General features: G+C 39.6%; 1 protein-coding gene across 4 annotated transcripts in view; it reads right to left on the reverse strand.

The window, feature by feature from the left end:
- FRMD5 (FERM domain containing 5) overlaps nt 1-19,435 on the reverse strand; it is a 310,259-nt gene extending 290,824 nt beyond the window's left edge. For 3 of the 4 annotated variants that reach the window (XM_019645029.1, XM_019645028.1, XM_019645027.1), the window contains exon 1: nt 19,166-19,404. In XM_019645029.1, the coding sequence (XP_019500574.1) occupies nt 19,166-19,267 (102 nt within the window). In that variant the 5' untranslated portion in view covers nt 19,268-19,404. Of the gene's footprint in view, nt 1-19,165 lie in introns of all 4 variants that reach the window. The other variant, XM_019645026.1, reaches the window with a different exon arrangement.
- Between the last annotated feature and the right edge of the window lie 967 nt (nt 19,436-20,402).

Genomic DNA, 20,402 nt, shown 5'->3' on the forward strand with positions numbered 1-20,402 from the left:
TGTTGTTCAGCATCTTAGCTGTGGAGGGCAGTGTCACTGGCCCTCATATGTGGGATCCAAACCGGGGCCCTCTGGCATCCCAAGCCAGCTCTTAACCAACTGAGCCACTCGGCCAGCCCTGATTTTAACAAATTTTTATCAGGTTTTTTATCATAATTCTTCCTTGAGCCAATATATACTAGAATTTTAGAGTTTGGCAAGATAGTCTGATGTAGAATAAAGAGCACTGGAGTATGAGCCTACTCCAGACTAACTAAATGACTTTAAGTAAGTCAATTTACTTCTATGGATCTGTTTTGCCCTCTAAAAAGAGTAAGTTCAGAAGCTTTTGAACACTTTTTTTTTTAGCAGAAGTATCTCTTTTCTAATAATATCTCACATGAAAACTCAGTATTTTAAAAACCTGGTAAAAGTAGAACCCTTCTGGATAGGGAGTTCAGATTCCTATCCACCCAACATGCTTCTCAGTCCCCCAACTCCCCAAGCCTCAGAAAGGCCATGTAGTATGTCTAAGGAACACAATGTAAAAGCCAAGAATGAATTCTTTCATGTCTCTTCAAACTCCAAAAGTCTAAGATTTTATGACTTTCATGCTTCATATCATTAGTCATTACAGAAATTAAAATTTCAATGAAATATCACTATACACCCATCAAAACAGCTTTAAAAAAATAATATCAAGTGTTGGTGAGGATGTGGAGCAATTGGAATTCTCACATATTGCCTGTGGGAATGCAAAATAGTACAGCCACTGTGGAAAACAGTTTGGTAGTTTCTTACAAGGGTAAATATATACTGATATACAACAGCAACTCCATTTCTATGTATTTACCCAAGTGAAACGAAAACCTATGTTTATATAAAAACTTGTATATAAATATCTTTTGCAGCTTTATTCATAATTGCCAAAAATGGAAACAATTCAAATGTCTATCAACTGGTTAATGGATAAACAAATTGTGATATATCCATAAAATGGAATACTACTCCATAATGAAAAGGAACAAACTGCTAATACATGCACTAACATACATGAATGAATCTCAAAAGCATCATGCTTACACTAAAAAGCACAAAACACTGTTAAAAACATTACAGATCTAAATAAATGGATAGACATCCTATGTTCGTGAATCAAAAGTTTTAATATTTGTAAGGGATAGCAATACTCCCCAAATTGGTCTATAGATTCAACACAATTCCAATCAAAATTCCACCTGGCTTTTTGCAGAAATGGACAAGCTGATTTTAAAATTTACATAGAAATGCAATGGTCTAAGAATAGACAAAATTATCTTGAAAAATACAAAGTTGGCGGACTCTTATTTTCCGATTTTGAAACTTACCACAAAGCTCAAGTAATCCAGACAGAGTGGTACTGGTATAAAGACATTCAGATAAATGGACGAGATCATGAAACAGAATTAAGAGCCCAGAAATAAATCCATACATATATGGTCAACTGATCTTCATCAAAAGAGACCAAGGCACTTTGATTAGGAAAGAATAGTCTTTCCAACCCATACTGTTAGACAACTTGATAGCAACATGTACAAGTATAAATTTGGACCCCTACCTCACAGCATATACAAAAATTAACTGAAAGTGGACCATACACCTAATGTAAGAGCTAACACTACAAAACTCATTAGGAAATACAGGAATAAATCTTCTTGACCTTGGGTTAGGCAGTAATTTCTTAGATATGACACCAAAAGCATAAGCAATGAAAAACAAGATTGATAAGTTGAACTTTATCAAAATTGAAACCTACTGTGCTTCAAAAGATACTATCAAGAAAATGAAAAGAGAACCCTCAGAATAGAAAGACATATCTATAAATCATCTTTAGTAGTCTCCCCTTATCCATGGTTTTGCTTTCTGTGGTTGTTACCCATGGTCAACCATAGTGCATGGTCCAAAACTATCTGGAAAATTCCAGAAATAAAAAGTTTATAAGTTTTAAATGGTACACCATTCTGAACAGTGTGATGAAATCTCCCTCCATCCTACTCTGAGCTGCCTGGAATATGAATCACCCTTTTGTCTCGCATATCTATGCTGTATATACAGTACAATATTTTGAGAGAGATACACACCACATTCACGTAAGCTTTATTACAGTATATTGTTATGATTCCTCTATTTTATTATTAGCTATTGTTGTTAATCTCTCACTGTGTCTAATTTATAAACTTTATCATAGGTATGTATGTATAGGAAAAAATATAGTATACATAGGGTTCAGTACTATCTGCGGTTTCAGGCATCCACTAGGGGCTTTGGAATTTATCCCCAGCAGAGGATGGGGGACTACTCTATTGGATAAAGGACTTGTATCCAGAATATATAATGAACCCATACAACTCAATAACACAAAGACAAATAACCATTGTAAAAATGGACAAAAGATTTGAATAGACATTTCTCAAAAGATATACAAATAGCTAATAAGCACATGAAAAGATGATCAACATCTTCAATCACTAGGGAAATGAAAATCAAAACTATTGTACAATGAGATACTACTTCACACCCACAGAATGGCTATAATAAAAAAGACAAATAGTTAGGATTGGTGAGGATGTGGAGAAATTGGAGTTCTCCTGCAGCCACTTTGGAAAACTGTTTGGCAATTCCTCAATTGTTAAACATCAAGTTACCATATGACCCAACAATTCCACTCCTAGGAATCTACCCAAAAGAAATAAAAACATATTTCTACACAAAACTTGTATACTAAATGTTCACATCATATCCAAGAGAAATGAAGACATATGTCCACACAACAACTTGTATGGTCATTTATATGACCATAGCATTATCTATAATAGCCAAAGAGAGGAACAATGCAAAAATGTCCATCAACTGATGAATAAACAAAATGTGATACATTCATCCAATGGGAAGTTGTTTGACAATGAAAAAGAATGAAGTACTATTATAAGTTACTACTTGGATGAGCTTCAAAATCATTATGCTAAGCAAAAGAAGTCAGTTACAAAAGACCATATATTGTATGATACCATTTATGTGAAATGTCCAGAAAAAGCAAATCTATCGAGACAAAAAGTAGATTAGTGTGTGCCTGGGTAAAGAGTTGGGGGAAGGGAGACAGAAAATGGGAGTGACTGATCATGGGTACAAGGTTTCTTTTGGGGATGATATAAATGTTCTCAGATTATGTTGATGATAGCACATATTTAATGTAAATATATTAAAAATGGTTGAATTGTACACCTTAAACAGATGAACTTCATTATATGTAATTTGTATCACAAGAAAGCACCATGCTAAGTGAAAGAAGCCAGACTCGAAAAATTACATATTTATATTTATGATTTATAAATATAGTGGCTGCCAGGAAGGGAAATAGTAGTGACCATAAAGGGGCGCCAGGCAACTTTATGGGGTTGTGAAAATAGCCTACATACGGTGGTTGTACAACTTATACATATTTATCAAAATTTCAAAGAACCGTACACCTACAAAAGAGTGAATTTTACTCTATGTAAATTGTACCCCAATAAATCTGACTTTTGAAAAAGGCAAGTTTATATTTTAGGAGATACAGAACACAGTACAGTAAAACCTTGGATTGCAAGTAACATGGTTTGTGAGTGTTCTGCAAGACAAGCAAACATTTCTAATGTATTTTAACATGGTAAACGAGCAATGTCTTGCAATACGAGTAGTTTGTTTCTGGAACGAATTATACTTGCAAACCACGGTATTACTGTATTTGGAAACTTGAGAGCAAAAGAATAGTGGAAACCTTTAAAATACATCAGAATTAACTCTTATGTTCCATAACATACGTGGAGTGTACCTCCTATGGATATCAATATTGCCTATGACACAGTGACAATGTAGTCAAATGCAGGAGGACCATGGCAGAATCCTCCTCAGAATCTGACATCAAAGTTCAAAAGAAGACCCCGTTCATAAGACTTACTAGTAAAAGTCAACATAAAATTTTAAAAAGTTATTTGGCCAAGTCCACTAACTGAGGGGAGAAAGTGGTATTTAAGAGTCTTGAGAAACACCTAAGACTAATCAAAGTAAGCAGAGTGTATCATCTAGACTAGGATATACCTTCAAAAAAAATTAAAGCTGCATTACTAACATATATACAATAATCTGCATGAAGTAGGGGAAAGACTAAAGAGGAGACTTTGTCAGCATTTAATAAGTACTATTCAAGGAAGAAAGAAAAACTGATTCTGGTAGATACATAATTACTAGAACTCTACTATGGGTCAGAGATAGCTTATAAGGCTTTTACACAACCTGGAAGACTTATCCTTCAATACCATTTGATTCCCTTTGCCTTTCAAAACAACTTTCTAATTTGGTTTTTCAAAGCTTCTGATCTTCAAAAAGTGTCTATGAGTACAATGGCAGAAACTAATATTCATTTACCCCACTATAATTAACAAACTGAGATTCTGGATTACAAAACCAAAAAACAAAATAATCCCACAAACCTCTTATGATTTTGATTAGCATGAGTCAATACCCCAGAATCTGATCTGTGTTGAATGAGTAAATAAAACTATATTTTATGTTCTGCAAAACAAAGGGCCCAATCACAGACTGAAGCAGTCACCAAGCTCTTCCTCTGAGATCTCTTACTTAAAAAGGGATATCTGCATCTTTGAAGAATATCCTTCACAGAGGGAATACAAAGAAAAACACTATTGAGCCATGGACAAATTTCTTGTGAACTATAGAATATTTGTGCTAAAAGAGAGTGAAGGGGTCTTCTATTTGAGCCTCCTCATTTTGCAGATAAGAGGTGAAATTGCATCTTGGAGGTTAAGTTACCTGCTCAAAGCCTCAAAGTTAATCAGAGTCAGGCATTTAACACAGGTCTCCCGACTACCCCCAAGTCAGTGTTTTTTCCCTTGGACTACACTGCCTGCTTCATCACAGTTAAGAACAACTCTGAGAGGAAGACCACTTCATGGATGGTGTAGATGCCTGACCATTGTGCTGTACACCTGAAGCTCAAAAATACTGAATGTCAACTATAATTATATATATATAGTCATGGGATGTGGAGTACAGCATATAGGGAATAGAGTCAATGGAACTGTAACAACTATATATGATGTCAGATGGGTAGTAGATTGGGGGAGGGGGTTATCACTTTGTGAGGGGCGTAAATGTCTAGCTATCATATTGTTTTGTACATCTGAAACTATAAAAAAAAAAACTTAAAAAAACCAACAACTCACAGGTCATACAGAATCCCAGCTCCCCCAATGACCAGCTATGCAACCTTAGGGGAGTTATATAACATCTCTAAGCCTTATTGTACTCATTTGTAATTAGAGACAATAACATATTCTATTAAATAAGTATGATTAAATTAAAAATGCATATAAATTATTTATCATGGAGCCCCAAACACAGTAAGTACTCAATAAATCTTTAAATAGATTAATTAATACACATTACAATTAAAATGTATAATGTGGACATTATATCAAATAACTCTTAAAACACAATAATGGCACGTTATGATATGCATGATGTGTCAGTCAGTACATTCATTTTAATTATAATCATGTCAGAGAAACATTAGAAAGAGAACAGAGAATCATAAAAAAAAGGATGCAAAAAAACCACCAAGATATTTCTAAACCCTTAATTTATCTTATTTTTTTTTAAGATTTTATTGGGGAATTGCGGGAGGGGAACAGCATTGGGGAATCAGGGAAGGGAAACAGACAAGTTGCTGTCCTTTTGTTCTTCAGTCTAGTTGTGGAGGACCTTGCTTCACTGGCCTATGTTGGTATTGTGATCATTGCGCTTTTCCTGGCTGAGGCAGATCGGCTGCCTGCTGCTCACGCTGGATGCCAGCCACTCATGGTAGCTCACAGCAGCCCGCTGAAGCAGGGGCTGCAGCCTACGCAGGCCGTTGCCGGAGACTCACAGCAGCCCAGCTCCAGGTGGAGCTGTTGTTCACCATCTTAGTAGAGGGCACAGCATCACTGGCCCTCATGTGGGATCTGAACTGGGGCCTTGCTGCTCAGAGCTGGCATCCCAAGCCCACTCTTAACCAACATGCCACTCAGCTGGCCCCTTAATTTATCTTTTTATTAGACTATAATTGACTTTATTTTACTTTCCAGCGTCATATGTCAAAACTTATCTACTTATAAATAATCCTACATAATTTTGAAAGGTAACTGCATCCTAATCAAGCGAGAAAACTTCCTACAGTCATTCTGAACCATAAATCCTAACTAAATATAATAAACATATTTGCTCAGGAAAATGAACCACTTCTTTAAAACCTTTTATTATAATTAGATTTACAAGTTGTAAAAATAGTATAAAGATGTCTCATGTATCCTTCCCCCAGCTTCCCCCAATGGTAACATTTTATATAACTATAGTACATTATCCAAACCAAGAAACTGGTGTGTAACTTGAGATATAATTCACATCCTAAGATTACTATTTTAAAGTTTACAATTCAGTGGGTTTTATTGTATTCCTGGAGTTGTACAAGCATCACAACTAACAACCTTTTAAAGTCACCATAATATAACTCTAAAGACCAGAAAATCTATGTGTTCATTTTTTAAATCTATTTAGCTCAAGTCAGAGGTAACTGTATATTTACATTATTAATAATCCTCTTTATCAGCGGTAACATTTTCATTCATGCATATCTACAATCAACCTTTATTGAGCCCCTAGGTAAGACCTTAGATACTAATCATATAAAGATATAATCTCTGCCCTTCAAACAGTTCACAATCTAGAGAGAGGCAGACATCGAAGTAAATATTGACATTTCACTGTGGTAAGTGCTATAATAAGGTCCCCCAAGGCACAGCCCAGCAACACTGGGGAGGAAGCCTACCCTGGAATTAGGAGGTGATGAAAGGCCGATGATTCCTTCAGCAGGAAAAAAATGCACATGTGGGATGATAGGAGACAAAGCTGAAAGACTATTTATCCAGTAGGTAAGGGGAAAAGCTTGAAGGGTTTTAAAAAGATAAATGATCCAAGTTGCTTTTGGAAACATGGGAAAGGTAGGATGGACTCACTGCTCCTCCACAGGAGGGTAAAACCTACACCATGTGTACCCCATATCTGGCAAACACCAATGGAGAGTCAGGGAAGGCAATGTAGGAGATTCTGACTGATGCCTGACACCACCGAGGCTACAGTCAGAAGAGGAAGACTGAATTCATTGAGATCCCTATCACAACTCAAAAACACCTGAGCCCTTGTGGCTTCTCAGAAGTTCCGATCTTGTCCCACCTGAAAAAAGAAGCCTGATGGAATGAGGAGTGGATTCAGCTTGTCATGCTCCAATAGGACCCTGTTGGTCATTAAAATATTGAAATATTTCTCTACCAGTCGGAAAATAGCCACCTCCCTGAGAGGTTTTTCCTCTCTTCCCTGGGACTACCCCAACCCCACCTCCCATGATTCAGCACTGAATAGTGTCCAGCCCAGCAGAAAGCCCCAGAACCAGCTCCAGTGCACTCTAGCAGTCTTGGTCAGTGAGATATTCACTGTGACTCATTGATTGTTGAATATTTTAAATATCCTTCCCACAGGGGGCCAAGCCCAGAGAGCTCCTTTCAATTGCTAAGCCTCTACTATCACACTCATTTGCAACAACAAAAAATAGATCTCCAAATTTCTTTCATTATCCCCAATGTGTTTCTCCAGATTCTCCCTCCAGATTCTGACCAGGTATTTCTGCTTAAGGCTCATCTTGCTCCATCAAGACTATTTCTCTGATTTTGATCTTTTGTTGATCCCTTCAATTATGGGTTGTCGGAAAAGTCATGACGTATTTCTTTCTATGTTTTTCGTTGCAAAAACGCGTCATGACTTATTCGAAAACCCAGTATTTTCAGTCTCTCTCCAGTTTCATGAAACTTCAAATGTCCAAAGTAAAGATTTTCCTGGCCATGGGCATGAGCCCCCATCGTGTCCACCCAATCCCTAAGTACTGGACCTAGAGTCGCAGTAGACATCGAGCCTCATTGGGTCTATTCATCCATTAAGAAATAATTGCAAAAAAGTTCACAGAAAATTCTAAACATAAAATATTCAATCCAGCTCCAAGTTGTCACTTTATACAATCCTGGTGTTTGTATTGTCTCGAGCTCCAATTAATTAAAATATACAACATTCTTGTGTTTAATAATGAAGTTAAAGGAAACATATCACATTATGTTCTAGTGAATATTTACATACGTTATAATTGAAACTTTTTTAACACCTTCCACCACCACCACCAAAACAAGGTGTGGCCACCACACAGAGAATTTGACCATAAGCAGAGGTAGAACTTAGTGGTAATGGCAATTAGAAACTGTGATATGAGATTATATTAAAAGAGTGGCCCAAAGTGTAAATTAGCATTAAAAAGAGATAATATGAATAGAAGAGCTATTGTATCAGGAAAAATGGTAAGAAATAAAACTGTGGGCCAGTAGAGTGGCACGTTAAAAGTTGGCTTGGGAGTGCCAGCTCTGAGCAGCAGGGTCCCGATTTGGATCCCACATGAGGGCCAGTGACGCTGCGCCCTCTACAGCTAAGATGATGAACAACAGCTCCACCTGGAGCTGGGCTGCCATGAGTCGCCAGCAACAGCATAGGCTGCAGCCCCTGCTGTAGTGGGCTGCCGTAAGCTACCGTGAGTGGCTGGCAGCCAACGTGAGCTGCCATGAGTGGCCATCCAATGGCTGGTGACCAGTCTGCCTCAGCCAGGAAGAGTGCAATGATCACAATACCAACATGGGCCAGTGAAGCGACGTCCTCCACAACTAGACTGAAGAACAAAAGGACAGCAACTTGTCTGTTCCCCTTCCCCGATTCCCCAACGCTGTTCCCCTCCCCCAATTCCCCAATAAAATATTTTTAAAAAGAAAGAAAACTATGAAATTCAGGAAAAGAAGAGAAAGTTTTTCCACTTCTGTCATTTTCTTTCAACCAGAAACGAAAGGCGTTTTATGTGAGACATATTAGTAGGAATAGGCCATATTTTATAATGACACACTAAAAGATCTAATTTGCAGCAAGACAGTAGAATATCTGTCTCTCAAAAATAATCAGCTGTGCAGTGTATCCAATATTAAAAATTAAAATATGCATATGTGTTTTCCATTACCATAAAAATTATTAGAAAATAATTCTTAGATATTTTTTCTGTACTGTGGCTATTCATTTAAACTCTATCTAAGTTATCCAAAGTGTATTTAAAACTAAGCAAAGAAAGTGATTTTTCTATCAGCTATGCTGCTTATGAAATCTGACATTGCAACAGTTGGTTAAGTATCTTACGTCCTGCAGCTACATGAAGCAAACTCCCATTCACATTTTTAAAAACCTATTTCACATGTATTGAAATCTAAAGCTGGGCATGGATTAAAGAAGTTGCATTGCAGTACTGGAACTACCTTATGTTTTCATCAGATTTTTCTCTCTCAACAGCCAAATTTCTTGAGTGGCCTCCCAAAGAGCTGATGTGATGTTCTATCGTACTGATGAGTGTGTACTATGAAACTGCAGGCTCAATAGGCCTTGTGACAACATCCCTGGCATTACTGCCTGTCCATGGAGTCCTTTGACCCACAAACCTCCAATTCCATAGTAATTTGTGGGGGATGGTTGGGGGGGAGGGGGGGATTTTTCTAGAGGTGAAAATTTGAAGGAGGGCAGACTGGATGTCTTCTCCAGCCTAAATAGCCCCCATAGTACTTGAGATCCTTAGGTGAAGTGATTAATCCTTGTGTTGTGATCAATGTTCTTATATGCTTGGCTCCTGTTTGACAAAACAAAATCTTAGTGGTACCTCCTGTCTAGAATTTTTGGACTACTTTGGGGCTCCTAAAGCCAACTCTTCCACTCAGGTATCCTCAACATAAGTCTGGGGCCCAGACTAGAGGCCCTTGAGTGAAATCAGACTACAGAGAAAGGAGGCTCTGCACCTGCCTGGAGGCGAAAGATAAGCTTCCTAACTATGGAATGCCAATATGGAGTACCAGACTATGAGGGTTCATAATGACTTGGCTTTTTCCCTACTACAAGTTCAGTGAAAGTGGTCAGACATTTGAGTGTGCCCTGGGGCATGCTGTTTTGATGTACCACTATTTCTTTCTGGTCTTGGGCCTGTGGGTCTTTGCTAATTTATCTGGCTCTCATAATAACCACTTCACAGCAAGCCTCCTTAATCTCTCCAACAAAGTGGAGTGTCCCGTATTGTCAGTCATTCCCCTATTCATCAGTCTTTAGACTACCCCTTCTTTTTCTCCTTTTCCAGAGCAAAATAACCTATTAGCATTGGAACTCTGCCAAACATTGATTGCCCAAATGCCAAACTGTGCTTTCTTGGAGGCTCCCATCCCCAAAGCTCTGGCCTGGCATTGTGTTGAGGGCTAAAAGTGCACCCTCTATAGGGCTGGGAACTTTGGAGCTGGCAGGCATGGGCTCACTGGGGAATCCAAAGAAGCACTCCTCCGTCCTCTAGAAAAGCTATTTTTGGTGGCTACTGAGGTTTGGGAACAGAGATGGTGAACTGTGCCTCTTAGGGCTCCACAGGTCACATTTCTTAACTGTTAATGCACAATTAGTTGGCACTGTATCAGTCAAAGGATTTTTCAAACATCAGTTGAATGTTAGAATTTGATACACTCTTTTTTTGGTCAGATAAGTAAACTGATGCCAGAGATGGGGTCTCTCGGAAATAAAATTCACATGTAGTTTGTGCAGCCACAGAATGAATATTGCTATCTGAATCTACCTGTTCTTTACACAGTGCCTTGTGAAGAATCCTAATGTGTGTTATACAAGTTTAGAATTAGATTTAATTCAACATCAGCTTTATGCGCTCATTATTAATTTAGACTTACTCCTCTGAACATGAGAATGATTGAAATTTGCTGACAGTTTTACCTGGGCAAGTAGATTTCTGTTGTTTGACTCAACTGTACCAGAGTCAGATAAACAACAATAAGGGGAAGACTAAGTATATTTGGTTTTATATTTTTAGTTTTCTACCTAAAAGTAGCCTGCTATTACCTCAGCTTGGAATGCCCTTTACCCATTCTCCACAGCCCACTTTCTGCTTTTGGCACTTTCATGACCTAGTTCAAATCTCATCTCCTTTGAGAAATACCTACTAATTTCGAGTCCCCCACATTTGCACCGCCACAACAGATCACCTTGTCTTAGCCCTGATTTTAGGTTGTTTTATAGTTTGCTATTTACGTGTTTGCAATCCTTCAGCAGATGGGGGCCTTTACTCGTCCTAATCCCTCAGTACTTTAAGTAATGAAGATTTCCTTGTAAAACAATATACAAATATAAAATAATCATATTGTTTTTAGGTCGAGGAAGACAAAAATAAAACTAACCAATAAATACAAGAGCACCGAATTGAAATTATGACCCACTACAGAATCTTTAGAACCCTGCCCATTTGAAGATAGGCATGCATATCTGCAAAAAAACTAACATATTTACCTTATATTTACCTTATAAGGGTAGAGATTCAGTTAAGGCCATTGTGAAGAAAATCAAAAGTTAGAAATGTGACATTGATTCTTGGTTTCTCCTTCTCCCTCACCTTTTATATCCAGTCAATCAACAAGACTCATCAATTTTATCTACTAAATATCTGTATAACCCAGTAGTAGTGATTCTCAAACCTTAACAAGCATAAGGCTCACCTGACAGACTTGTTAAAACAGATTGCTCAGCTCCATCCTCCAAGTTTCAAACTCACTAGGCCTGCAGTTGGAACAAAAATTTGAATTTCTAAGAAGTACCCAGGTGAAACTGATGTTGCTCATCCACGAACTGTACTTTGAGAACCACTGCTTTAACCCATCCCCTACTCTCTTCTTGCTTTTTAACAAGGTTCACAATTTCTACAAAAGGAAAAGAGACCCCGAGGTCTGACACAATCAGGTGACTCTAATCAGGCATAACAGGTAGGTTTGTTCCTCATCTTAAATGGATTCCCTTGGTGGACAGTGGTTGTCTGAGCTTTGGAAATAATCCTTAACATATAGGAATGCATCCGTTAGCATTTCTGGAGTGGTCTCGAGTGTCTCTAAATATGGACCAGCAGATGAGGTCATGGTTATGCTGGGAGTCAGAAGTAGAAGAGGGGAATGAAGGCTATAATCACTATCAAAGGGGTGTTTTCTGTAGACAAGTGAATGGAGCTATTGTACACAAACGCAGTGGTTGCCAAGCATGTGGCCTAATTATTTTGCCTGTATGAGCATGGCACGGAAGGATCTCCTTAGGGGACTTGATTCACACAAGTTGTGTTCAGTTTGACGTTAGCAAGTGAAAGCCTGGAGAATTTGAACCTAAGAGTGTTTACAAGTTCCTGCCTTCCAAATCTAGGACGTGAAACAATTAAGTTGGAAAGATTGCAAAATTAAAACACCATTCTTAGAAATAGTACCGCAATTACAACTGGTGAAAGAACAATGCAAGGTCCCTATCTTGTTCAAAATATTAACCATACATGTGGGGGCCTTGGGAGGCAAGAGGTCCATAATTTAAATGTCGGGGTTGGCCTCGGAAAGAAATTCCTTAGTCTATCTTTGGCTCTACCTATATGCAAATGTTTGTAAAAGTTCAAAAAGTTGTACTGGCAGCCAGGGTCTAGAATCTTAAAGGAATCAGCTAGGATGCACATATGACAAGGTGTTTTGCTAGCTTAGGGGAAACATTCATTCTGCAACACAGGGCTGGAGGTGCTTTAGTACTCTTCAAATTTCTCAGCAGCATGAGAAAACCACTAAGGTGGTTGACCTGAATCCCAAGGTTCAAAGGCTAGGAAACACAGGGGCAAGAACTGCCACCTGGCCTCCAAGAGGGCAGTACCCTCCTCTCTGAACACCACGTAGCTGAAATACAGAAGCTGTAAGGTTGCCGCCAATCCTCCATATTCACATTTGTTGTACAAGCTCTGGTGAGGCACAACTAAGGAAGAGTGACCCCCAAGAGGCTAGTCCATGAAACAGGGTCTGCAGTCAAAAAGAATGTTACAGATGAGGCTATCAGAGAGAAGATGAAGTCAGCTTAAAATAGACACAATTAGAAACAGGTTGGGAAGCATGTCTCACTTCCTGTTGGGGCAAAAGTTTAGAAAATGAGACTGTGAGGAGGTGGTTTTAGGTGGTACTGTCTTAAGGGAAATGAGCGAAGGAGGCTTCTGTGGCTGGGGTAATCCCTATACTCAATATCTTAATTCTGCCAGACCTCTAATGTGCTATGAAACACTGCACAGTATTCATTTGACCATTTGACCTAAGCCTTCTAAACCTGCAAAGATGGGGGGCGGGGGGGGGGCGGGGGAGGAGGGACCTGAAAGGCTTGAAATCCTAAGAGACAAACCAAAATATCATAGGAGCTACAGACTGGAGCTCTACTAATTCAACAAAGGATAATTGTTGTTAGAAAAGACAAATCACAGTCCAGGCAATAAATGCCCCTCTAAAGCCAAAGACTTGGTAGGATAGAAGGAAAGCAAGCCATGAACTGTTGTAATTTAAAGAACAGTTCCAATGAAGAATCCAGTCATTCCAGCCTTGGACTTTACAATTTCATTGAGATTTATCAGAAATCATTTTAAGGGAACCTACAGCTTAAGCAAAACATTTCTCAATTCTATTTTTGATTTACATAGAATAAAGCACAGTGTAAGTATAGTATAGTACTGATTAAATGCTTATTATTTGTAATGATATCAGAAAGTTATCAGAGACTCTCAAGGCTCCATAAAATAGCACATTTGCATACTGTATTTCTCACCAGGGAGAAGGGTTGTAAAGCAAACGGTTTGGAAATAGGTGGGTTTGAAACTATTAAACGGGTTATACAGTTGTTAGAAAATGTTTATTGTTTTCAGGCATAAGAGATTTTAGTGTTGAAGTTAACAGCAATCATATAGCACAAACAAATCAGAACAAATATTTATTGAACTATAACTATGTAAAGCACTGAACTAGGTACTATAATTCTTAGGGCTTAAGATTTATAGCTTTCTCTTACTCTCCTCTATAAATTCTAAAGTTGAATCTACTGAAAATAAAGTTCTTAAAATAATCCAAAATATTTTAACATAGTAATTATATCATTAATAAATTGCTTCCTTTTATTTGGGTTTACACATTTTATACCTATACATACACCACTACAAACATGTAACAAAAATGACTACTTCTTTAAGTTGTCTGATTTTATTTTAGCAAACATCTTTTTTTTTTTTTAAGTGTGATAGTAATGATAGCAGACATCATAAACAAGTCTCTGGACAATGTAACAAACAGAAGACTCAAAAACCAAGTGCTCTTTTATTTTACACTATGTTGAATTGCCTCATCTAGCATATTCATTCCAAGCATTTAATAGAATGCAAATTCATACAAATACCCTTGAGTAAAATCTGCTTGTGGTGCATGCTTATAGGTGTCTCTTGGATGCCGCTAACACGTCCTTAAGCAGGACTTTTTCAAACAGGAAAAGAATGAGAACAAAAATACACATCTAGAATTTACCTTCTGTACTAAAAAGGCTGATTTGCATTCATTTTATATAATAAATGTTTTAATATACAAATTAAGACACAATACAAATGCTGTTAGGATTCTAGGCTAATTTTGGAACTATCTTAGTTTCAAGAATTAGCCTAATTGACTTGTTATTGTAACAGATCCTGAGACAGCATAATTACTTTTTAAAATAGTTTTTTTAAAAAAAACACACACACACAATATTCATGGAAATACAACAGCTTTATGTTTTTCTCTGTAAATAAAATTATTCTAATTCTCTAACAACATCCCTTTTGCATTAATAAAACCAAGGATTCCACTTAGCAAATATGAAGAAGTTCTTAGAAAAGACAAATCACAGTCCAGGCAATAAATGCCCCCCTAAAGCAAAGACTTGGTAGGATAGAAGGAAAGCAAGCCTGAACTGCTGAAACTTAAAGAACTGGATTCCAATGAAGAATCCAGTCATCCCAGCCTTGGATTTTACAATTTCACTGAGATTTATCAGAAATAATTTTAAAGGAACTTACAGATGAAGTAAAACATTTCTCAATTCCATTTTTATTTGCATAGAATAAGGCACTATGTAAGTATATTAGTCTGTTTACATGTTCCTTGTTATTTGTAATATTTCCAAATAATTTTCTCTTTACTGTGAAATAAGTATTAATATTCCCATTTTATAGATGAGGAAATTAAGGCACAGACAGGTGAAGTGACTTAGGGAGTCAGGATGGCTAGAGGGAACAAAGGTGGAACTTAGAGACAAAAGAATCAGGGTTTAAGTATAACACAGCTCACCTGCTAGCTTTGAGCAAGTCCTTTCATGGGGACCTTTCATTTGTAAAATGAGGATAATACCATCTAACTCTCAAATAGTTGATGTAAGGCATAGGCAAAGCACCTGGCAGAACTAGCCTAGTACTTAGTAAGCCATTCAACGAACATCGTCTCTCCCACCAATCCACAATCCCATGGTACAATGGGTAAAAGCTGTTCTGAGGTAAATGAGGTAATGTAACACAGGTAGAGTGCCAGCAAGTACAGGGCTGAATACAAGTTCTCTCCCCTAATATTCCCTCCTTTACCCTAGGTCCCACAGTTACTAAGTGACTGAGCCACAATCAAATTCAAATCTTGGTTCCACTATAGAACTGCTCCCCTTGCATACACATTTTAGTTATGATAGTACCTTATTTAACTGCAAAAACTAATTTAACCTAGCTGTTTAATCAGTTGTTATTTTAATATGTTCCCAGTAAAATCAAATTCATTTCTACTTTTCAATGATCACAAAAGTGATTAATATTTCTGATTGAAAACATGTATTTTTCAATACATATTTCTACCAGCATTCCTGAAATATATATTCTTAATATTTTATAAATTATAACTCAAAAGATAGTTAAAAATCTATTCCTTAGGATATCACATGCCTAGGTATTTAAATGACTCCATTTGATATACTGAATTCAAAGATATTCAGTAGCCTTTTCTCCCAAATAAAATAACAAAGGTAATAAATGTGGTAAGTAAATATAGATATGCATAAATGAAACAGATGTGTGAAAAATATGGACCAGATCTGCATTTATCAGACAATGACCTTCAAAACTGGCAGGGAGCTGTTAACAATGTTCTTCACAGGGGAGCAATTATACTACAACCCTCCCATGTATGTGTACTTTCATTTCTCATGGTCTACCAATAAATTTGCATATCAGAAAGAATAAAAGAATAGTCTGGTAACTGTGGCAACCTTCACTGAGAGGACATAAGGCATTTTCATCACCTTAATAATCACATCCTAAATGCCAGATCAGTATAACTGATGCAATATGAAAGACCAATTCTTTGACAGAATTTCCTACAACTGAAATTTACCAAATGTGGCTATTAGGACTCTAACCTAGTGATACATTTCTGATTCTGTAATACCCTAAGACAAGTGGTCTCTAATTATCTCATGAAGCACTGAAATCTTTCTCAAATAGATACCTTATTTAAACAAAAATATGGCATACAATAAAAAGAGTTCAAATTATCACCAAAATTTTTTAAAAATATACAGTACCGCAATTCCTAAGATATTGGAAATATCGCTTTTAACCTAATGAGTAGCTTACAGTTTCTTTCAATACTGATTTAAAGACCCCGTGCCCCGTATCTGACAAATAAGCGTGTGTGCACATGCGCGCGCACACATACACACACACACACACACACACACACAGAGAAATGTACAAGGAGAAAAGTTGGTAAGAGAAGCTCAATCTCCAATGCTCACACAAGCTATATGCACAAAATATTTTCACATAAGATACTGTCTTTTCTTACATTTCCTCACATGGGTAAAAACAAAAGTAATTCACAATAGTGGTACCTGCAAATGACAATATTCCATATACTTTTGAATTCTTGTGTTTAGATTTCATGCAAGAATCAATGCACAATCATTAATATGTCTAGACAGTGGACACTTACTATATAGTATGGTCATGTTACACCAAGCTAAATTTTTTAATTTGATTTTTAATTTTTCTAAATTCTTATAACATTGAATTGTAATAATGTAAAAAAAAAAAAAGACCATCAGGGGGAAAAAAACACAACCACAGTATAATATAGCAGCATAAATCCAGTAAGTCCTGCTTAACTTAAAAATATTTTGTAATGGTAATAATAAAAACTATCCCTAACTAAAGCACCAATCAACCAGCCTTAACAGTTCCACTAAGTGGGCAAAATAGCTAGTTGCCTTATTGTGATACCTTAAAACCACAAGGTTATCACTGGTGGAGTGGCGATGTGAATTGTTTCATCTGTACTCTACATCTTGGCAAAAGTTAACGACCCACCCTGGAAATTTTATTTCACCATATGTATACTCCAAAAGTATTTTCAGGTCTCATGAAGTCTAAATCTCACACTGCCCTTGATATGATATTATGTAAATGCTTTAAAATTTAAAACATAGGGATACTTTAAAAGCTCTAGACAATGTAGTCGAATGATGAAAATGTCAACTCAATGTTTTCTCCTCCCCCACTAAAAAACAAACAAGTGTACATGACACATAAAGATACAATAGAAACAAAAAGTAGTATGCCGCTTATTCAGTAAGGAAATAATACATAACATCTCTATCATAGTCAACTACAAAAATCCTTTCACTTGATGGCTAGCATCTTTATGACCGCTTAATCTGTATTTAAGTAGCCTTAAAAAAGAGATTTTTGTTCTCTTTCTCTACCCTCATGGATCTTTGGCAGCAGTCAGCAGTCTGGACTTATGTCCAGAGCTGGTTTGGGTGGGGGGAGGGGGGATGGTAGAAAAGGGAAAGTCGAGAGAAGACTGAACTGAGCACGGAGTCAGCAGAGAGCAGCTGCTCCCATACACTGCCTAGCGTCTTTCTCACACACCGCTATTTTCCGCTATTGAGCATTGTCAGCAAAAAAACAAATAGGGGGGTTGGGGGGAAGCAGGGAGACAAAGAGGGTAGGACCCGGGCCGCCAGTTTTTGTCTGCCACATCTGAGGCAAGAAGCCCTCTCTGGTTTCTTGCTGCTAATGAGGATCAGGTGAGACCCCTCCGGGTCCAACTCAATTTGCTTCTCCAGAAAAAGCCGTTTCTGGCTGTGAGCGCAGGATCCTCTCCGCTGCCGAACTCAACACCGGAGCATTATCAGTGTTTTCTATCTCTGACTTTATAAAAGGAAGAAAGAGGGTTGTGACTGCATTCCTGGGAAAGACTACTACTGGCGTGCCACACAGCAGTAGTGAAGGAACAGAAGCCAGAGGTTGTAAAAATCCCTTCAAAAATACCAGGTTCTGTAGAAATGCTGTATAGCATTATCGTATTGTTGGCGTGTTTTTGTTTTTTTTTAAGTCACAGATTGTTTCTCGCCACTGTCAACCCTCAAATCGCTGGGACTTGTTGCTAAATCTTCACCTCACGCCCCCCTCCCCTCCCTAGAATTGCCCAACAGAATAAGATTTGGGGAGCGAACGGCGGGAGATGGGGGGGGGGCCTACATTTTTAAAGCCCAGAGGGCTGGCTGGGCTCCCTTCAATAGGCCACTCTCCATGGGCTGCGCGTTCACTTCTACCTTCGGAGAGCTCTGACTCACAAATGCTAGGGGGGTGCGGGGGACTATGACATACACCATTATCATCCCAACCAAAGAGATAAGAAAAGCCTGCTGCTAGCCGACCTTGCCCGGCAGGGTAGCCAAAGCCTGCGCCCCTCGACGAGGCGGCCGGGGAAGGAGCTTCCAGCCCTGCCCACCTCCCTCCCGACGCTCGCCGAAGGTACTAAACACCCGGGCGGACTCCAGGAGCCAGGATGGAGCGCCCTCACCCCGGAAAGAGCAGGGAACGAGTTGGGGGTCCGGGACGCAGGCACTCGCCCCGCAGCGGCGCCGAGCGCCCTGTACCCGGCCCCGGACAGGGTCTCTGGTGGAGGCGCCCTGCACCGGGGCCGTTCTCCGCAGCCAGGGGCGGACAAAGCGCTGGGGTCTGGGGCGACACCCCGGCGGCCGCCGCGGACCAAGTTGGCCAGACTAGGAGGACAAGGGGGTTCCGCGGGCGGGTTGGCGCGGCACTGACCTGGATGGTGCAGGTGTACTCGCTGTCGTCCAGCAGCCGCACAGTGCAGCTGTACTCGCGCTCCAGGCTCCTGCTGCTGCCGCTCATCAACCTGCTCAGCATCTTCCCGCCCGCCCGCCCCCGGGAGACGCGGCGGCGCTGCGGACCCTGGACCAGGCGCCCCTCAACCCGGCAGCTCCGCGCAGACCCCGGGCACCTGCACCATCACCCCAGCCCGGTCGCCGCCGCTGACTCCTGCTGGCCCCGCTCCTCCTTCTCCTCCTCCTTCCCCGCCACCGCCTCCCCCAGCCCAGAGCAAGCGCCGCGCTCTCTCTCTTCAGTGCCCCAATGCTGGTGCCCAGCTCGTGGGGCGGGGCCTCGGCCGGAGGGGGCCCAATGGGGGTCAGCGCGGCGGAACCGAGTGGCAGACAGCACAGCCAATCGAAATAGGGCATTGGGATGACCGACAAGTTGGGAAAGCAATCACGGGAAAGCAATCAGACCTAGCGAAGTCGGACCAGCCCTCTGGCGTCCCAAACGAGGGGCTCTTCGACTCCCTGCGGTTCCTACAAATGCTATTTTCCGTCCCCGGAGCCAGGTGTAAGCACTCGGCTGGATCGGCGTCTGCTGTTTGGAATATATTTGGACTCTGGTTCAGGGACTAAATCCTAGACTCTGCAACGCCGCGGTTCCCGCCCTTTCAGGAGCCGGGGCGGTGCGAGATCACAATCGCTGCACCTGCAGAATGCAGGCTTCCTCCGCTCTGGGCTAGGCGGCTGCCCCCACCTGCGCTCTACCCCAGGTCGGCCCGACCGGCCTCTCTGCTCTAGCCCTCTTATTTTGGAGAACATCTGTTTTACAAGAGCTACTTAAGTAAAAGCTGCAGGATTCTCAGAGGTTCTTAAGCACCCGAGTTTAACCCCTAGAAAATCCTCCACTCCAACACCCTTTGCCTCCTTCCTTTTATTTTCAGAAGACAAAAGGAAGAGACTGAGGCATGCTCCGTCAGCAGGTACGGAGCAGAGGAAGCTATGGATCATCTCTTTGCACTTTTAGAACTAGAATTATGTCTTCAGACTTCATCAACAAAACACAAAGAAAAAAATTGTCTCCTGCCCTTTGTGGCCCCATGTCTAAAAACCTCATGTTCTTTACGAGAATTTCACTACATGAAGACACAATATTTTCCCTCAAAATTTTTTGATGGAAGGAAATATTATAAGAGAATCTTAACACAGAATATTAATGCTGTAATAAA

The sequence above is a fragment of the Hipposideros armiger genome, unplaced genomic scaffold (assembly GCF_001890085.2).
Source record: "Hipposideros armiger isolate ML-2016 unplaced genomic scaffold, ASM189008v1 scaffold_92, whole genome shotgun sequence".
Classification (NCBI taxonomy): Eukaryota; Metazoa; Chordata; class Mammalia; order Chiroptera; family Hipposideridae; genus Hipposideros; species Hipposideros armiger.